General features: G+C 41.7%; 1 protein-coding gene across 1 annotated transcript in view; it reads left to right on the top strand.

Annotated features, from left to right (window-relative positions):
- The first annotated feature begins 1,484 nt into the window (after window positions 1-1,484).
- Window positions 1,485-21,259, top strand: part of shank2b (SH3 and multiple ankyrin repeat domains 2b) — a 70,380-nt gene continuing 50,605 nt past the window's right edge. The window contains exons 1-9 of the mRNA XM_076265420.1: window positions 1,485-1,679; window positions 3,195-3,398; window positions 3,782-3,853; window positions 5,446-5,554; window positions 7,036-7,187; window positions 11,351-11,518; window positions 12,243-12,359; window positions 14,813-14,890; window positions 17,407-17,473. Of these exons, the coding sequence (XP_076121535.1) occupies window positions 1,485-1,679; window positions 3,195-3,398; window positions 3,782-3,853; window positions 5,446-5,554; window positions 7,036-7,187; window positions 11,351-11,518; window positions 12,243-12,359; window positions 14,813-14,890; window positions 17,407-17,473 (1,162 nt within the window). The remainder of the gene's footprint in view (window positions 1,680-3,194; window positions 3,399-3,781; window positions 3,854-5,445; window positions 5,555-7,035; window positions 7,188-11,350; window positions 11,519-12,242; window positions 12,360-14,812; window positions 14,891-17,406; window positions 17,474-21,259) is intronic.

Genomic DNA, 21,259 nt, shown 5'->3' with positions numbered 1-21,259 from the left:
AGTATAGTTTACTTGATTTAAATGATCATGTTTACTTTTCCACCTCAACATTAAATCACACTCATTTTAGGCAAGTAATCTCAAAATAAAAGACAAAATCAACATAATCAACAAAAGACAAAAACTGAGTTACATTTTACACATTTTAAGTAAGGATGGCTGTTAGATTTTACAGTGTATGAGTAGGCCCTATTTTGCATAATGAAAGAGAGGGAGAGACTATAAAGCCTGTCCTAACAAACAACTGATAGGTAGGTCTGCAAAAATAGCACAAAGAGAGACCCATCACTAGGTCTCGTCACTTTCTCTCTCTTTCTCACTCCTACATGTAGATACGCAAAATGCATACAGGTTGACAGGTCTGTGGCTGTCATAAGCTTAAACGTTGTGATGAATAACTTTGATTAACACCCCCCATTACCTCTCTACACCTCGTTCACAGCGCCCCCCAACATTGTCCAAACGCCCCCGTTGAGAAACCCTAATCTATAGTTATGGGTTATGAGTTACAACAATGTCAAATCAATCAATAGCCTAATGAATTAAACAATGAAAATGAAGGAAAATAGCAATAATTAACAATAATGTCCATTCAGTCAATAATATTATAACAGTAACAATAGCATGGTCAGATTACATTAAAGAGAATATCAATGAAAACAACATCAATCAACAGCCTAATGAAAATAAACAATATGATATAAACCATAACGCATAAGAAGCGCTTAATGAAGTGCATGTTAAACAGATATGCCTTTAGACCCCTCATTCCACTAACATGGAACGGAACCAAAATAACTGAAAATACATCTAGCTGTACTGTCACACACAAATAGGATTTAATGTGATGCAGCCTAACATAAAACTAATGACCAAACTGTGAACTCAGTAGCTATATGAATTACCTAGTCGAATTGAAAAATAAAAGAGGAAACCAAGATCTCATAACATTTTTGCTGCTTTTTAATAATTCCGCCTATATTAGCCTATAGCCTACAGGGCTTTTTGAGGTTTTTTAAGGTATAAGGTGTCTTGGAACTCTATTTTACACTTATAATTTGGAAGATCTACTGGCCTGAGCACAAATTAACAAAAGGAAGCTTATTCAGTTGTCTTAAAAGGCCATTACCCTGAACGTTTTACTTGAGAGGAAAAAAACAAAAACGTTTTTCATGAATATTGTTTTTAAGTGATTTGACATTAAATTTCAATATTTCAGCTGGGCTCCTAGGCTGTAATCATCCAAGAGGTCCTAAAGAAGCTGCATGTAATATTTGGTGCTTTTATCACCTCGGTAACGGTATGACTTAATATGTGCACTACCCAACTGGACTATAGGAGGTAGGGTGTAATTTGACTGGCCAAGTATCAGCAACCTTTTGCCAGAATCATGGACTATGTCTTTAATCTGCATTTCTATAGCACTCAGGTGCTCTCCTCTCGCTGAGTGCTTCCCATGTCTTCCCCCAGGGCTCCACTGAGAGATGACCATGCCTCAGAGCCCCACGTCCAGCGAGGAGATGGCCCAGAGCTTCTCCGACTGCTCTGCGGGGTCCGAGTCGGAGAGCTCCAGGGAGGAGCTCCAGCCCATGCCGCGGCCCAGCAGCGGGCGCCTGGACCCGAGCACTGACTCGGACTCGCTGCTGATCTGTCTGGTCATACCCGACCTGCAGCAGTCTGTGAGTATCGGCCGCCCCTCCTGAAAACATGATAATAATGAATGTGTTGGTGTCAAGATCTCAGCAGGGAACTTGAAACATCTGCTCAGAGACCATATCTGGAAAATGTAACATTTATTGGGATTTCTGAGATGGATGTTTATGGCAGGAGTAGCAGGAGTGCCTCGGATAATGTGCCAACAGAAGGTACTTAGCACTGTGAATGGAGATAATCAAGAACCTAACAGCAGTGATTAATGAGATGCTGCAAGATTAGAAAATAAGATTCTAATACAGTCTGTTTAGGTAGAATCCATCCACGTTGTCTTCCTTGAAAACTAGACTGTTTTTGCGCATGCACAAGCAGAGATGTTATTACCCTGCATTTTTGCCTCCTCTGGGATATCATGCTTTAGATGTTTGTTTTTCCAAGGCTTTCTGTTGCAGAAGCTAGAGTCCTTTTGTAAATGCAGTCTTTGTTCAAATACCCTCTTGTGACTCAGCTTCCAGACTTCATACACTTTTATATCATGACAGTGGCACAGTTTCAGTTTAAAGTAAGCTGACATTGAACACAGGTGTCAGCAGTTGAAATTTTTTCATCAAAGCTGATAGATAATGTCAGTGAGTCATTTGAAGTTGAGAAGAGTGCCTTTGCCCCTTCCTTAATTAATCATATAGAAGAGAGCTTTTGAATTCTCAGGAGTATTCAACCCTCTGTCCCCCAATTAAAATCAGTCTTTCTTAATCCGTATAGTAAGTGCATGTTGTACATGACAGGTAGTGATGCCAGCAGTGGCCGGTGTTTCGTTTTGAATTAAGATTTTATAGGTACAGTCAAAGGACCCTCATAGAAGGAAATGAATAATAAGCTGAACATAACCACTGACAAAGCAGGACTCAGTTTCTCAGCATATTTTTTTAATGAGGATTTTTTCACTGGAAGTGACATTGCTTAGTGTAGTTTAACGACTGTGGAGCGAACACAATCCTACATGCAGAAAACTGAGCCTCATTTTAAGTATTCACACGTGTCATGACCTGAGGCTGAGAATTAACTTCTGTGGAAATATGTGTCATTATTTTGGTTTTAAGGTCGTTGTTTTAGTCTAAAAGAAGTGAAGTGTTTTTGTTTTTGTGACTCAGTCACTGCAGCAAAACAGGCAACCTCTTTTAGCAGGGTCCTCAATTAAGTGACCTGTCCTTTCCTTTTTGTTTTTGCTTTATCAACAGTTGCTGTTTGGGGATTAAAATTTAGCTGGTGGTAAACAAATATGGACAGCAGTAGCTTGGAAAAGACGGTAGCATACAGTCATTTGCATTCACTCTTACGAAGTGTTGTGTAATTAGCTGCAGGGTTGACTGCAGTAAACAAAGGTTATGGAGAGATGCTGGTGGGGGGTGGGGTGGGGTGGGGTGCGGGGAGGTGTGGGGTGGGGGGGCTTCAAGGGGTTCCTGAAGCTCTTTTTTCTGCTGCTGTCTAAGCTGCTGAGCCATAAACTGAGACTGACTTGACTTCTTCACTCCATTGAGCAGAAATCCATGCGCTTCAAAGCCGACGCCACAGTGTGGGTGGCAAAGCAAGAGATCCTCTGCACCCTCACCCAGAGTCTGCGGGACGTGCTCAACTACGGGCTCTTCCGGCCGGCCGTGGACGGGCGCGAGAGCGGCTTCCTGGACGAGGAGCGGCTCCTCCGGGACCATGCCCTGCCCACCAACAAGGGCATCCCCACTCTGGAGGTAGGGTCACTCATTTACCTGCAACACTCTACATGGTTGGAGTGAATGCTCAGTAATGAGGTGCCATGCTTTATGCTATTATGTATGTCAGAATGACTCCTGATTTTAAATGAGATATTTTCCCCACCACCCTCTGCTGAGCACTAACATGAAAGAGGCTTGTTATGTTTTCGTTCACTTTGACTAAAGCTTCCGAGGCTTTTGTAAATCAGACCCCTAATGTACACAGCAGCAGGGGGCTTTAAGTTTTCTCTCTGTACGCCACAGGATGTAGTGAGTCTGTGCGGTGCCATGAACCGCTGGTATCTGCACTTGTGATGAGTAGCTAGAGCGCTGCATCCCCACTAATTGGCCCTCCTGCTCTGTTTTGCATTCTGTTGAAGTTTCGCTACAAGAGCAGAGTCTACCAGCAGCCAAATGTGGATGAGAAGCAGATAACAAAATTGCACACTCAGGTGAGTTTTACGTCTGTTTACCTGGGTGGAGGATTTTGATGCTGTTTGTATTGCACACTGTTTGTGTGCATGGATGTTTGGTGTGTGTGTGCGTGTCTGTGTGTGTGAAGAACCATGTTTTTTGAAAAGTTTATGTAGAACTTCAGACTGCTAGAACATTCCCTAGTTCAGCAGTGCGGCCCATGTCAGGATGTGCTGTCACAGTGAATCTCGTGGTTGGTCATGGTGCTGTTTAGCTGTGTGGAACATCATCAGGGTTGTGTGGGGGCAAGCTGAAAGAGGCAGAGAGACTTTGGCAGCTGAATGTCTGTAACAAACTGAGAGGAAATGAATTCCAACAGTAATACCAGCACAGCATGAATTAATGATAAAGAGCAACGGCCTGGAATATTCATGTACCTCTCTTCAACTTCCTTTTTCCTCCTCCCTCACTTGCCTTTTTCTCTAGAAGCGGGGTAGCAGATCTCAGGTCAGCTAAAGGGCTCATATTAGGAGCCAGTGCAGGAACAAAGGCCCCATGCTGCTGACGTTTCATCGGGGAGGCACACTAATTGCATATTTTCCCGGTGTCGTATATACAGTACTGGTTGTGTCAGCTGATCTGTTCATTTGCTCAGGGATCTGAGGGCCGGTAACACAAAATAACTGATTGAAATGGTTGGAGGCCATGGGCTGATCTGTAGTTTTGACATCTGCCAACTTTGTGCCACCACTCAGATACACAGTGTAGTCCTTCTCCCTCAAAAAATGTTGTTATGTAATACTGACGTCCAACATTTTAAAATGATATCATACACTGAGACTGTAAAACACAAGAGGACATGCCTTGCCACTTACGTCCCCTGCAGGTATGTGAGGGTAATGGATTTATAGACATATACTGCATACACTCGAGTCCTCTACAGTGAATTATTAAAGGCTGGGTTTTCAGTACGTTCCAGTGTGTGCCAAGGGTTAAATAATGTATATTTTCCTGCATAATGCTGCACTTATGAGTTTTTTGACACATGTACTCTGCATCTGCGATGACTCTCCCCAAATTCCAGTTTAGTACATCTGTTCAGTTGAAAGTGTGTTTCAGTTGAAAGTGTGTGTGTGTGTGTGTGTGTGTGTGTGTGTGTGTGTGTGTGTGTGTGTGTGTGTGTGTGTGTGTGTGTGTGTGTGTGTGTGTGTGAGGGGTCTCTCTCCTTCCTAGAGGCAGCTGTGCTCGCTCTCTCTCTCTTTCTCTCTCTCTCTGATGGCACTGTGCTCAGGGAGCTGCTCTGCTAGCTATTTTTATCCGGCCTGGTAAAGGCTGCATGTGTGTCCCTCAGAAACTACATGAGAGAGAGAGAGAGACAGAGAGAGACAGAGAGAGAGAGAGAGGGATAAGGAGAGGGAGGAAGAGAGAGAGAGATAACACTTATCCAACATTAATCCTGCTGTCATGTGCCATAGCCACACTATTCCATCACTGTTCCATCACTCTTCTATCATCTATTCCATCACTCTTCTCGCCTCTACAGTACGTATCTGTCTCTCACTGTCTCTCGCTCTCTTTATCTCACGCTGCATGTGTCATCTCTTTCAACACTCCCTTTTGTGCTTGTCAGGCAAACCTGCGGAAATTCACGGACTACATCCAACAGCATCACCTGGACAAAGTTTCCAAGTTCCTGGAGAAGGGCCTCGATCCCAACTACCACGACTCAGAATCGGGTGGTATGAGACCCCACTCCCCACTGTGCATGTTCCTGTGAGGCAGTAGTTCAAAGCTTGGCTGTATGCAAGAAAAACATGCGCAGCCCCATCTTTAAAGTAGCCTTTGTGACCTAGATACATTAGCCACTGGCATCCCATACGGGTCAGAATGAATTATATCCCACACCACAAATTAATTACGAGGAACCCAAACACAGCATCCTCTGCTAAACCACGGTTCCATAGTTTCCATATCGCTCACCTTTTCGGAGGGCATGTAGATGGAATTTCTGATCAGATTGGTGCATAGCATTGATTGAATCATGCAAATCTGATGAATGTTGTTTAGCTATGCATGTGGAGGAAGCCCTCTACCCAAATAAAGGAATACATTCTCAACAAATATTTGCTAACCTAAAACAGCAAGGTGGTGAAAGTGTGCCATGGCTTTCACTGGTCAAAGACGTCGTGTTGTCTTTGAAATCCAAATTTGCACAAGTGTGGACTGGCGGGGGCTCGGGGAGCTCTGCTTGGTTATGCCTCGTTTCCTAATTGATCCCGCGAGAATTATCGATTCAGTAGCTGTGGTATCTGAGCCCGCCCATTAAGGGCTAAATCTGCTCCGAAAGGGGCTCTGACGACGTTTGGCAGCTAAAGTGTTTAATTGAAACCCCCTATGGGGCGCTGGGGCTACGCTCGAGCGGCACTTTCATCGGCCGTGGCAGCCGGGGTCATCCGGTGCCACGCGCTCACAGATCCTTGCCTCCAGGCGCGCGTGTCTGCTTTGGATGCACGGCCGCTGCTCGGCCGTCCGCCATCCTGCACTGCCCTCAGCTGCGGCTCAGATTGGCCTGGTCACACTCACGCACACTCGGCTGTTTTAACGCAGACTGTTTCACAGGAGAAAGAAAACCCCAGGAATATAAGAGCATAGACCACCTATATAGAGCAATCTTATTCAGATATAGAAGTAGCAATACATGTATACATAAGGTACTCAGAAGTATTCTGGAATATATTTGGTTTGAAAATCATTATTTTATATTTTCTAGAATAAAACAGCAAAAGCATGCTGTAAATTTTAACAAAACAAAAAACAAAAAAAATAGTGTATACTATCAGAGCTCTGTTTCAGAACTGACAAAATATTAACTAAAATACTAAAAGTACCATATATTGTAAATGCGTTGTTTTTGCCTTTATCAGTTTTTCTCCATTCTAGCCTTTTCAGTTCAGTCCATCTTTCAGCCTGTTTAGGATGTTTTTGTTCCACTGCTTTTCCCTGACTTTGAGCACCTAATCGGTTGTTATATAACAGTATTCCCCAAGGATAGTTACCACTTGAGAACTGTCATTTTACATAATTTTCTCTAATCTTCTGCCCAAAACCTTAACAAATGTTATTAATTCATATGAATGTGTCTATGTAATCAGTCAACTGCTGCTGCTGGTGGGTTGAGTATTTGGAGAGGTGGTTCTGACTGTAGACTCTGTTTCCACAGAGACACCCCTGACCCTTGCAGCTCATCTGGACAACATGGTGGAGATCATCATTGCTCTCAAACACGGAGGCGCTCACCTGGACTTCCGCTCCAGAGATGGCATGACCGCCCTCCACAAAGCTGTCCAGTCCAAGAACCAGATCACACTGAAGGTACCACTTCATGTTACGTCAGTGCAGCAGTGGCAGAGGTGGCAGAGAAGTGTGCAAGCCCCTTTACACTGATCCGCTGCCATTTGTTTACTGCACAATGGAAGAGCCTCTTCATTACACATGTTGGATCAACCATATAGCTTAGACCAGGGGTTCCCAAACTTTTCAACCCGCGACCCCCAAAATAACCGTGCCAGAGACTGGCGACCCCCACTATCCCTGGATGTGATTCAAAAAATAAAATAAAATGTGCGCACCCGGCCATACGCACTAGGCTTATGCAAACACGGGCTTAACACAAAAGAACAGAGCAGCCTGTTATGATTTTACATATAGAACTTTACTATATGATAAAAGCAGAATACCTTAGTCAAAAAATAATATCCATGAGTGCACATTATTGCTGTCATGTGCAAACTTAACTTTGAAACATTACTTTAATTTCCATTTTAAAGCAACACCAAAGCACTTTTCCTGTCGCACGCACGCTTGTTTATCCAGCACTGGCTTTGGAAATAACGATGTATACAGACAAGGTAGAGTACGTTGCATGATTTTATGAAAGTATAATGTATTGCGACATCAGAAGCAAGTCAAATTTGTAGTTTCTTATGTCCCATTCCATCGAACTACAGATCCGCTACCCGATCTGGCAAACTTGCATGTGCGGTTATAGCCGATAGAGGGTCGCGAAGAGAATGCAGAAGTGCCGTTCACCCTTTTACGAGTTGATGATTTTGGAAACAATATTTTAATGTACAAAAAATTCTTTGGTGTTGCTGCGCAAATTGACATTTTGGCAACTACGTTTCAGCGTTAATCTCATCTAATGAGATGGATGTGCGCTATGCGCGGAACACAGCAAGTCCATTCTTGGTTTAATTGTGGAGACGGCCACACGGAGATCATCCTCCACATTTAGACGGGATCTGTATTTGTTTTTAATATATGTCAGTGCAAAGAATGGCGTCAGTACGTCCATCGCGGTCCTTGGACGTCCTTGAATAGCTGTGGATATTCCCTCTCGACTGAAATCCAGAACTCAGCAAGCGTCTTGGAATTAAAATCTGTCTTTAAAGTGCGGTCACATGACAGCTCAACCAGTGCGTCCTCCATGCCGGCTGACAGATGACTTGCGGTGGTTACAGTGAATGGTGATCTTATCCAGTCATAGTTTTTCAGAATTTTATTTTTTCCAAATTTATTTGATTTATGGAAATCATTTCGCGACCCACCCCTCGCCATCCCGCGACCCCCACTTTGGGAACCCCTGGCTTAGACACACACACATGCTTGGAGGGAGAGCATCATGAAAAACTAGAGAATGTAATTCCAGGGAATTACGAGTGCATGAAAATGATGCTAGGACAGACATGGTGGTTGCACAGCTTAATAAAAGTTGATAGTTTAAAAGTAGACAGTTTAAAAGTTGAATGTAGATTGGGAGTTGATCACACTAGTTGACTGAAAAGCCCAGGCTGCAGTTGTGGGCAGAGGACACAATTGGCGGGAGTCATAGCTGATGACAACTGACAGTTGGATTGGCTGAACAGTTAAATAGTTGGATAGTTTAAATGGTTAAAATGATTCATAGGGAATTATTGTAGTGAGGACTTTTATTTTGAAACAGCTTTGGGCAGAGGAAACAGTTGACGGGAGTCATAGTTGATGACAACTGACAGTTGGAATAGTTGAACAGTTAAAAAGTTGGATAGTTTAAGGTTAAATAATTTAATAGGAGATTATAGCAGTGAAGACTTTTATTTTGAAACAGTTGTGGGGAGAAGAAACAGTTGATGGGAGTCAAAGTTGATGACAACTGACTGTTGCTAGAGTAGTTATGGTGGTTGCTATGCTGGTTGCTAGGTTAATGATGTTGGTTGCTAGGTTTTAACTGTGAATGTGGTTGCTAGGCTGTTACTAGGGTACTTGAAGTCGTTGCTAGGTTGTTGCTAGGGTGTCCATGGTGGCTACTATCAGAAATAAAGGAGTTACTACAGTGGTTTGCTAGTATAATCATCTTGGTTGCTATGGAAACTGACATAGATGCTTAATTTCAATGGTTGCTAAATGTTTTGCTAGGTAGGTGGTGTTTTAATATAGTAGGCTAGAGGCATAGTTGATGATAACTGACAGTTGGAATAGTTGAACAGTTAAATAGTTGGATAGTTTAAATAGTTAAATTATTTAATAGGGAATTATTGTAGTGGAGACTTTTATTTTGAAATAGTTGTGGGCAGAGGAAACAGTTGAACAGGATCTGTAGTCTTAAGAGAGCCTGATTGTATGCTTAAAGCCTGAGACAGACAGTTGCTGGAGGTGGCCGGAACCATATGGCTCTGGCCGGAACACTTGGCATAGGATTCTAAGTGCCCTATTGTGATGCCATAATCGCCAATGTTAAGTCTATGGGGAAATTTGTAATAGTTTTTAATTAATAGTTCAAAAAGTATAAAAGTTACAAATATGAAAAATACATTCCACACCTTTCCTTTTGAATGAATGAAGTTTCTACATTATACTGTCGAAGCCGCATTAAACGCGGAAAAATCGTTTAATAAGAAGAAATCGGATAACAGTAGATTACATTTTCATGCACTCTAATAAATGCCCCATTAATATTCTGTTTCGACTCATAGATAGTCCATACTCTGAGGGACCACTTCTGTGGCTTGACGGTTCTCATGAGAGAGAGAGAGGGAGAGAGAGATAAACAAAGAGAAAGTGTTTTCTTTCTTTCTTGATCAAATAATTCTTGCATTAATTAACTCTGTTTGCAATTGTTATTAGACATAAATTCTAATTTAAAGCCAATTAAAGCCAAATAGAGTATAATAATGAACTGTAGTAATTCATCATGCAAATAAAAACACAGCTGACAAATGCCTAAGGCATGTTTGTATCCCTGCATTGTCAGGTGAATTCATATTTTCAGACCCCCTTTACCAGTTTGTGTCAAAATAAACATAAAAACTACTTCAAGGTTGTTTACTTTTTAATAATCTATGTAAAGACTTTTAACAGACCACGTTTTCCGGCTGGACTATGGACTGTATTGTGACCCTGCAAAGGAGTGTAAATGTGAGATGGAAATTAAGTGCAAACCTTTGTCATAGGTGTCACCAAGCTGTGCACCTGTCACAGGTGTGTCAGGAAAAGGTCATGAGCGTCCCACCCATCAAAGTCCAATGGCTGAGGACAACGGCAACATCAGTGGAGGCATGTTACAGTTCAGTGTGACAGATAGTGACACTATCTTCTAAGTTCCTAATTGCTGTTAATGGACAATGTAGGGGTGGAGGGGTGAAACACATGAGAAGAAGCACATGAGAAGATCTCAGCTCAGCTTGCACAGATTGACTCTGGAATGTCTATGGTAAGACCAGAATATGGTGAAAATGGGAACCAATTGGATCCCTCTTGTTTTATCTTGGCAACAGAGACAGGTGCGCACAGGTCGAGTTGGCAGGTAAGCATCAGATTGGAAATGCCTCGTTTATGAAACCAGCCCAGCTGTGATTGGGCTTCTGGCCATTGCTCCACCACACGGTTGCCCAGGCATGCCATGGGACTCGGCCTCCACATCTCCGTCCAACTGAGCAGAATTTGGATGTAGCGAAGGCCTCATTTGGAGAAGAGGCCTGCCATCACCATTATACAAGAAACAGCCAGAAGGGACCAGAATCTTCGGGGTGCATCTTCCAGACCTTGTTGAGCCTGTGCCCCAAATGTGTTCAACATGGCCTTGAGGCAAAAGGGCTGTTAAGTGGGTGAAACTAATGAAGTACAATCCTCCTTCCTGTACACAGTGTACTACTGTATGCTATGCATATTAATTTTCCTGAGGTGAAATATTGATGTTCTGGTGTCGCATTAAGGGGCAATGACTTAATCCAAGAATTTGTAGGGAGAGATCTCATCCGTGCTGTGCTTGTTTACTGCAGCAAACAGACCTTCATCTTCTGTCCCTGATCACTGGCCTGCAAATGGAATACAGGAAAACGGCAGCCCATGGGAAATCTTACAGATTTGTTTCTCCGTTCTTCCTCTTCTTTTCTCTTCTCTTCTCTTTTCCTCTCTTCTCTCACCTTCTCTTCCTCTTCACTTCTCGTCTTATTTCTTTCTCTCCTCCTGTCTCTGCTCATCCCTCTCTCCTCCCTCAGGCTTTGCTGGAGCTGGGGGCCTCTCCAGACTATAAGGACAGCCAGAGCCTGACGCCGCTCTATCACACAGTGCTGGTGGGGGGCGACCCCAGCTGCTGTGAGCTGCTGCTGCGAGCCCGAGCCTCCGTCTCCTGCCACGACGAGAACGGCTGGCACGAAGTCCACCAGGTGGCACTCTCTCACCTCTCACACTCCCCCTTACTGTCTGACAGCCTTCTAAACCTCCGAGAGGGAGATGATATATTTAGTCTGAATGCTTTCAGTATTTTTCTCTCAACACAGTGGGATTTCTGATGATCATAAGCAATATGAGCCTCTTAGAATTGGCATACCTGCGGTGAGCTTTTAGTCTACTCACAGTCAACTGTCAGTGAATGCACTTGAAATAGCATTATGGCTCTGAGCGCGCTTGTAAAGCCTTTAATTGCTGCAAGTATGCTTGTAAAGCTTTTAATAGAAGTAGTTGTACAAAGGACAAGTTGAAGGTGTCATTGGACTGTGCATGATTCCTATTACCTCGTGCCAGAAAAATAGTTTAACTATCTGTCATACTCAGAGGTGAAAGCACATTTTTGACAAATGAAGTCTGTTAAAAGAAGGTGTCATGACCAGAATGGCTAGCCATGAGATCATACTTTTGCAACTGTGTCAAAGCTCGTCTACTGTGCCATCTAGTGTTGTGAATAAAGAATTGCATTGATTTTGGGGTCGGAGGGTGTACAACAGAGCAGTACATAACAACAGTATGTTCTTTACAGTCACTGTTACACACGGTTAGAACTATACTCATATTCAGAAACACAAGAATGTAAACTTCTAAGCCCTGTGCAAAATGCACACATCTTCTAGCTGACTCCGTTTGTGTGTTTGCTGTTGTGGTTGGTGGTGACAGGCTTGCCGCTACGGCCATGTGCAGCACCTGGAGCATCTGCTGTTCTACGGTGCAGACATGAGTGTGCAGAATGCCTCGGGCAACACGGCCCTGCACATCTGTGCTCTCTACAAACAGGTGAGTCAATATTGTGGGCTCTCTGCTGCTATTTGCCAGCCACTTCTTCTCTTGGCATAATAACTACCACTTGGCAGTCGGTGGGGAAAACGTTGTGGTGGATTTTCTGGCTTGCAGTATAACTCAGAGAGATAAACATGCAAGGAGCCATGGCATTCACTTTTAAAAATTATTTTATAACATTCCCTGAGATGCTTTTGTAACGTCTGCAAGATGTTCTCATGATGTTCTAGCATTCTCTTTAGCATGCAACCCTATACTGTAGGAAAAAATAGGCTTATTTAGCATCTGACCTTTTATTTTGATATTCAATTTGAATTGGCTTCTCTCTGACTGGTCAACTTCTTCAAGCATCTTCCAGGTGTATTGCCAGATTGCTAACAGGGGAAGTAACATACTGCAAATGAGAACAGTTGTGATGTAGAAATGCTTTATTCGCCTGTGCTCTATTATATGACCATTTCCTTATCGGGAACAATCCAAATTGATAAGCCCGGTATGTTCCCTAGTCACATCACTCAGTTTTGGAGACCAGGTCGCAGCCTCGTATGCAGGGAGATTAATTAATTAATTAGTTAATTAATTATGATGACAGTCTTGACCTCAGAAAGAAATCCACGAGTCCACTCAGAGGTTCATTGATCCAAAAAGCATGTCAGATCTCTAGTAAGCCTGATTCATCAGAATTCTTGCCATTAAGGTGGCAAAATACATAAAAAAAAAACGTTTTAAACATTGTAAACTTTTAAATGAGTTTATTATACTACTACATAAAATCTTGCATCTACATCTCTATGGAAGAATGCCATGAAAGTCCAACTGGCTTTGAGAGCCCAAGCCTCAGTGCGTGGGTGGGACCTGGGAAGTGGATGACGTTAGGGCATTATTCACCATGATGCACATGTGGTTCTTTGACCTTTGTTGTGATTTTAGATTGACCTCACTGTAGTCATGCAGAGAGAAACAGAGACAGCCAGTGAGAAGCTCATTGCTATTGACTTTAATACCACACTCCGACCTCCTCTGAAGTTAAATACTATACAGAATAGAGGCTATATGGTATATAACACATACATGGTTTAATAACAAACCTGAGTGAGTTCATCAGAGGAATTTTATTAGGATAAACCTCCTAATTGAAGGTCCCTATGACTTCATGCTCTGTGCAAAACAAAGCCATACAACAGTTTTATCAGGAGGATTATTGGGACCTTACCTTGATTTGCCATTTAACAACTTATTTGGAATACCACAGAATGTATTGGATATTCATAATGGGCTGTGGTATCGTTACTTGTCTTACCCGAAGTGTGTAGTTTTTGAGGCGTTCTTTCTTGGGTATCCCTGGCTGCAACAGATTGCTCTGCCATTTGTAACAGTAATCAGATACGATAGCTGTAATTATGCTGCTTTAATTGTGCCATAATTTACCTTCTGAACAAACACACATACACACACACACATACACACAGAGCCATATGGAGATGGAGACAGAGAGAAACAGCAGGCAGTTGATTTCCAGATGGTGGATTTCCACTAGGCCAGTAGGATGCTGTTTGAGTGCTGATCCTGTGGTACCTCCATCACAGGGGTCACTCTCCACATGAGACCAATAGACAATCCTCCATCAGCTGCTCTTTGGTCTTTAGTCAGACCAGTAACCCAATAAGACAGAGGCTCAGACTGTGCAGAGGCTCTTGACACATTTGTAACATGTAGCACTATTTAAGTTGCATGTAGTAAACTAAAGTTATTTTATGCACACTGCCAGGCTCTACCTCATACATTTATCATTGTTCAGTGCATTGCTTTTTGAGGTAGTAACAGGCTACTAGGGATTGTAGCTAATGTTTATATGTCTGATTATTCATATAGCAAGCCCTGCCATCAGCAGAGGAGATAGCATTTGTGTGGAGGTGGGATGAACTGCAGCGGAGGTGTGTGTATGTGTGTGTGTGTGTGTGTGTGTGTGTGTATTTGTGTGTGTGTATGTGTATGTGTGTGTGTGTGTGAGAGAGAGAGATATATAGAGAGAGAGAGCATGTGTTTGTGTGTCTGTCTTCATGGTGAAACATTCTGTGGGTGGGCTGCTGAATCCAGCTGGAAGAAGTGGGCTGGAGAGCCACTGTGCCATCGCTCCACACGCTCGCTCTCTCGCTCTCTCTGCTTTCCCTCCTTTTTCTACTCGGCTCTGTCTAACGCACGCCTGAACAGCCACACATTCACCTGTTTGCACAGACCAGTCCAGGTGAAGTGGCCTAATCTCCTCTCTCTCTCGCTCTCTCTCTCTCTCTCTCTCTCTCTAGCCACGAGGTGCACAGGTTGATAGAAGTATAGACAGTGCAGTGCACTACATCATCTCAAGATATTGTTGATTGAATCACAGCTTGCTGTAAAGAGGAGAGAAATCTCTCAACGATGCTGTTTTTTTTCGTCTCCCTTTCTGTCTAAAGGAAAACTGTGCCAGAGTTTTGTTGGTGCGTGGAGCCAACAAGGAAGTCAAGAACCATCGGGGACAAACCCCCTTTCAGGTGAGGACGCCGGATCCGAATACACTCTCATGCTCTTCTGTACTTCATGCTATTGATATGCATGCTATAATACACAGAGCATTAGGAGCAACTCATGTAAGACTGATTGGATGATCAATGAGAATGTACTCATCTGTGGTGTTTTGGATTTCCACCTGATCAGACACTAACCCTGAGAATGTTAGCAGTGAGGAAGATGATCACATATGGTAGTGATGACAATGTGGATTATTTTACCTTCATGACTAAAATCACTGAAGAATCTGCCTCAGTTATGAAATGTGGTCTTATGTAAGACAGTATTGCAAGAAAAATGACTGCTTGTGCAGAATTATTCATATTTCTGCATATTGCCACATTGTTTTATTTTTAGCAACAGTGTGTGCATATTGATGGACAGCATCCTACTAGGCACAGATGACGTGATGCCTGGCTTGTGCTCCTCAGCTTCTGTCAGTGATGAGAGATAGCCAAGTCCATTAGCTTCTGTAAATGCACATCCAAGTGTTGTGCTCCTTATTTAAAAAACAGTCAAATGCTATGTAAGCCCTCCAAAAGGAGCAGGAAAGAAAAAACACTCAGCCTGGAGAAGGTTTGCTTTGGTCTGTTCCACTGAAGTCCTCTGGGCTTGGAGTCTCCCTCTCCTGTCAGAGATCATGCCACTGATCAGTGAGTCCTACTAAAATGTTGTGTTTTGGCTCTAGCCTCTGATGCTATTTGCCCCCCCCCCCCCCCCCCCCAGCAGCTCTAGGAGTGTTGTGGTTTGTTCCACATGCATCCTTTGCCCAGTTCAGTGGCTTTGTGGTGTAAGATCTGTATTATTCATACTGAGCACTGCTCAAATGAGCTCGCATTCTTCTCTGCTTCCTTAAATCCCGGTCTCGTCTGAGACGTTTTTAAAGCATTAGCCTTCCCACTGAAGGACTTCTGCAGGCTGCCTGGTTGAACAAGGTGATGGTTGGAAAAAAGCAGGGATAGGTTCTGGCTCTGTGTGTCCTCTGTGCCTCTGCCTTCACACCAGCCTCCTCCTATTCATCTTGCCACCCCCCTTACCACCAATACGTCTCTCTTCACTCTTAATGTTTAATGGCTGTCCTCTCTACATAACACAGCCCTGTGCTGACTGTAATGAAGGCGACTCTTAAAAGTAGGGTAACCCCAAATATGGTTATCCTACTTTTACTGGGTGTTTTGTGTTGAGCTGAGTATAGTGATATTTCTTTAAAATAGTATGTGATATCAGGTTCAAGCTGAAGAGGTGTGTGTGGTTTTATCACATTTGACAGAGGTTGAGACAGGTTTGTGATGTTTCTTGCTTTCTTTGTGAAGTCTATCATCTCTCTAACACTGTCTGCAGCTGTCAGTACAATTTAACAGAAGCACAGATGCTTCAGAACTTTTTGGAGTTTGTATGAGCTCGGAATAGACAAATTGGGGTACTGATCTGCCATTCAGTTACAAAACATGAACCATTAATATGGCAGTTGTTACAAAGTTATTTCACATTTCAATACACTGATTGGAAGAAAAAAAACATTTATCTGAAAATTGTCAATTGTGAAACGGCAAAATAAATTGTACAGTTTTAAGAAAGTAAGTGCATTTCTATTGCTAATTTCATACACTGAGGCAATTCAATGTGTTTTTCATAATTACAAGCAAAAAGGGCATCAAAGGGAAGATTAAGGCAAAGTGAATGACAAGTATAATTAAAAACATGTAATTAACTTGAGTAATTATGTTTGTATAAAATAATAAATAAAATAATAAAATATAATTTAATTTGTATATTGTGGAAGTAACCCTGACTGTATGTAGCCTACATCTCTTTCGGAATATTTTGGCAGATATGCACTTTTGATATGTAAAGGAAATGGCTTACCTGAGAAAATGGTAAGTGTCTTGATCCGTTTTTATCTTTCTGTATCAGAATAAGTTCATCCTTTCCTTACAGAAACCCTCTCCAAAGCTGAATGGGTTTCTGTTTCTAGGCACTTCTGACGTGCCTATGTCCCTGTGCTGGAGCAGACGATTTTTCATTTTCAGTGCAGCAGAGCTGGACCGGTTGGCCTTGTCATTGAATTTTATTTAGGGCTTTATACAATATCTTCCCCCTCCGTGCAACACTGAAGATGAAGCAGGCCATGTTATGCAAGAGGGATCTGGGTATGGTCTCTCCGGGGTCAGGCGGAATGCAGTTGACTCAGCTATTGTGCTGACATCGTCCACCCACTGAAAGAGTTCTCATTTGGGTTTCATTTTGTTTACACCACTGCTCATCCAGTGGAGGAGATGCAGAAGAGATCTTGACTGGATCTGTCAACAGGGAGTCATTTGGTTTTGTAATGGCGCTCTCTCATGGAAGGATAGATAGATGTGGGATGATAGACAAATTGAGAAATTGTGGGAGAGAAAGATAAAAAGATGGATACTGTAGATCAATAGAGATTATGTTGTTGCCTCTGCACCTTACAACATCTTATATCTAATAGCTGCTGTTTTTTTTTTTCTTTAAGGTGGCTATTATTGCTGGAAACTTTGAACTGGCAGAATACATCAAAAACCACAAAGAGGCTGATATTGGTAAGTTGTTTCACATTTGAAAAGTCAAAATCCTTAACAAATCCTCAACCTCAACAAATCCTTTACGGTGGTCTGATTTCAATAATGCAAACACAGTTTAACTTAACCAACCCAAGCCAAGACCAGATAAAGCCTAACTTGACTGCTGAATTAATGACCTGGGTCTCTAGTTTGATAGCAAAATGACTGGCAGAAATGGCCTATTCTGTCTGGACAGGTTGTCTTAAACTCCACAATGAATTCAACTTTCTGTCAAGGCGTGGATTTTGGATATAGGCTTGGTGACATATTCTTTTGTCACAGAGAACATTTGCAGGTGCCAATCACAGACCATCACTGCCCAAGGCTGATTTACCTATCTTTAAAAAAAATCCTTCCTTTAGATTACAAGATGTGGCACATTTATGTTTAAAAAGGGAAGCAGGAACAGACCTGTGTTATGGGCTAATGCAATTAATCTAGCAATTAATTGAAATTATCCATTTTGTTTGGAAAAATGTAACATCTTGAAAGACTCTGGTCTAACTTGTCTGACTAAGTGCTCAGGCAGCATTACACAAATGTCATCCATGATTTCAATACACAGTGATCAAATATTTTGCTATTTCTCCTCTCATATTGTAATCTCATTAGAATATGGTAGAGGAAGAAATGCTGCTCCACATAAAAGTGTGCTAGCATTCTCCACAAAAACATCTCTTTTCTACACCGCAACAGAGCAAAAGAGCATTCAGGTTCATTTAGGTGTTCAATTCATCAACATCAATATAGCTCACAGCATCTCACACCTTATACATTCCCCATCCACGTAGGTTACTGATCACTGCTGCATTTTATGCATCAGGGTGGGTTTCCTAATGCCAAGTTATACCTTAAGCTGGAACCTAACATTTTGAGATGTTTCACAGAATGTCCTTAGCAAAGGCATACCCTCTTTAAGAAATACTTTTATTGGTTGATTTAGACCACTCTTGGCTATACCTTAACTATACCTATATCCGATAAAATAAATGCTAAAAATGTTTGTGTTTAGGAGTATGCAAAGAAATGTAAGAGCAATACATGTTGTGCCTCATGAAATAATAATAATAAAAAAACAACATTTGTAAAAATGAATTGACCATTCATTTTTAATTTAATTTTTAATTTTTAATTGACCATTCATTTTTAATCCCTAGTAAATACAAAACTATGTGCAAAATCTATCTTATATTTGTAACTTGCATAGTATTTCTCGTTGGTATTTTATATATATATATATATATATATATATATATATATATATATATATATATATATATATATATATATATAAATATAATGATCCCCTTTGCTCCAATCTGACCTGACCTGACCTAAATATATTTCCCTGTCTATGGAATTTTCTTTTATGTCTAGTGACATTACCCTTGTAAAGGTCACTTGGTGAACACTGTCCACTACCCGTGGTGGTATTGCTATTGTCTTACATTTGAATGTCATCTGACACATTCAGTTTAAAGGAATCACTCTACAATGCTACAATTCATTGGCTTTCACTAATTAACTTTGGCCTGGCTTTACCCACTAAATGCCTTTGACCACACCTTCACACTCACTCTGAAGTAAATCTCTTTCTGTGCAACAGTGTGCATGTGTTGCCATTTCTTTTTTCACCCTCAAACTAGGGCCCCTGATGTTAATTTGGGACATCACTTGAGGTCGTTAGTGCTTTACAAAGGAACATACAGTATGACACAGGCACAGTGCACTGAAGCTGTGCTTACAGTCTTTTCTTTTCTTGTCCTCGTGAAGAGAAAATGCTGCAACACAAATGTCTGTATTGGCTAAAATAGCACACAGTCATATGCCTTGTTACAGGAAAGAAGAGGCATGACTAATACAGTGAATCATTAGATGTTATTACAGTAAACAGTGCAATGTGAGATGGTCATCTACTGTGTGTAGAACACAGCGAGAGAGAAAGTGAAGGAGGGAGAGAAGAGAGAGAGAAAGAGGAAGAGAGAGAAAGAGAGAATATTTATGTCACAGTGTGTTTGTATCATGATGTGAATGGTATGCTGTATTGTACATTTAAAATAAACCAACCCATTGCTCAACTTTTCCCGACCAAGGAATTACCACACATACACTATCCCTGTCTTAAAGTAAAAATAAAAATAGTATATGTGTGGAGGGACTTTAACTACTGTAGGATTAACTATCTACTTTTAGATATGATCATTGAAAGATAGCTTGCATCTCAGCTTGCATCTCCTCAGTGCTACACATCCTCACAGTAGTTCTCCAAGAAGCCCCTCAGGTCCCCAATGTAGAAACAGCAACAACCAAAAACATGACATCCTGGCTTTTGTGACACCAACCAAAATAAACTACATTTGAAAAGTACGCTCTAAGCTTTGCTACATTTATATTTTCTATGTTGTGTTCAGTAGTGATTCAGGCAGTTAGGATATTGGCTATAGATGTAGGCTTTCAGAGTGTGTAGAGCCCTGCTGATAAAGTGCACTGTGGGCTAATAATTTTGGCACCAGACCACATTACTGTAAAATCATGTCTAATTTGTAATGCTTTAAGTCAGATAAGTTTATTAAAACTATGACACCAGACCTCAATACTATGAATCATTATCTAATTTGTAATGGTTTAAGTCAGTTAATTTTATTAAAACCATGGCACTAGATCTGCATACTATAAAATCATGTCTAATTTGTAATGCTTTAAGTCAGTTAAGTTTATTAAAACCACATCACCAGATCTCCATACTATAAAATCATGTCTAATCTGTAATGCGTTAAATCAGTTAAGTTTATTAAAACCATGCTAGAACATGCCAGTCCCTGTATTAAATTCTTTGGTCCACCGACCGGTCTTGCCAGGGTGTTGTGTTGTATAACATTTAAGGAAGTTGTGACACCCACCTCTGCGCCCAATGGTGACATTCAGAATTCTGCTCCATGTAACCTCCTCATATTCTCCTAATGCTGTGTTCATGAGGTCTGGGAATAATGGAAATGTTCCCAGTAATGACATTGTTCTTGCGACTGCAAGCGTACATGTGCTTTGCAGACTGAATGAGTGGAAAACATGGACGGCACAACAAAAGTTTAAACATATGCTCATTAATCCTAAATAAACTACTGTATTTACTCAAAAGTATGACGTGAGACACTTGGTTATGCAGCTTTCAAGTGACAAAAACTGCAAATTGGCAAGTTCACATTAAAATCACTGGACATCAAAGTCCATTTGGACTACTGGAATCACAAAGTGATGACAAACCAATGACCAGAACACAACTGGGAAATTCTGTTTCCCAGGTTTTGTTCTCGCATGAGCTGGCATTCACAAGGACTTTTCCACATATGTAAATATTTTCCTATTATTCCCAGATCCCAAGAACACACCAAAACACTGTCTGCTGACTGTGCTGAAGCCATAACCATTTGGGGCAAAGATACTACCCCTCTCAGCTGTCTTACCACAGATGTGTTCCAACCATTCCCTAAAACAGCTTCACAGGGGACACTTGAAATGCAAAGTAAAAAAGTGGAAGATGGACGTGCATCAGGGGGCTTTATAGTTTCAGCCGGTGGTGAGCATGCAGTAATAGGACTGATGTGTCTATTAGCCATTCGGCGTAATTTTAGAGAGTTTCCATTGGATGACGTGATCTCGCAATCAAGTCCCATTGAGTAATAGGTTGCAGTTCCTGCAGAAGGGAACATCCGTGTTAAGTGCACAAAATGTATAAAATTAGTACAGTTTAATGGTCTAACACCACAA

Source organism: Alosa pseudoharengus, unplaced genomic scaffold (genome assembly GCF_046254945.1).
Source record: "Alosa pseudoharengus isolate Yale_2024_CS ecotype anadromous, Long Island Sound unplaced genomic scaffold, YU_APseudo_1.1 YU_APseudo_1.1_scf_10, whole genome shotgun sequence".
NCBI classification, from domain to species: Eukaryota; Metazoa; Chordata; class Actinopteri; order Clupeiformes; family Clupeidae; genus Alosa; species Alosa pseudoharengus.
This window is presented reverse-complemented; position numbering and strand designations above follow the sequence as displayed.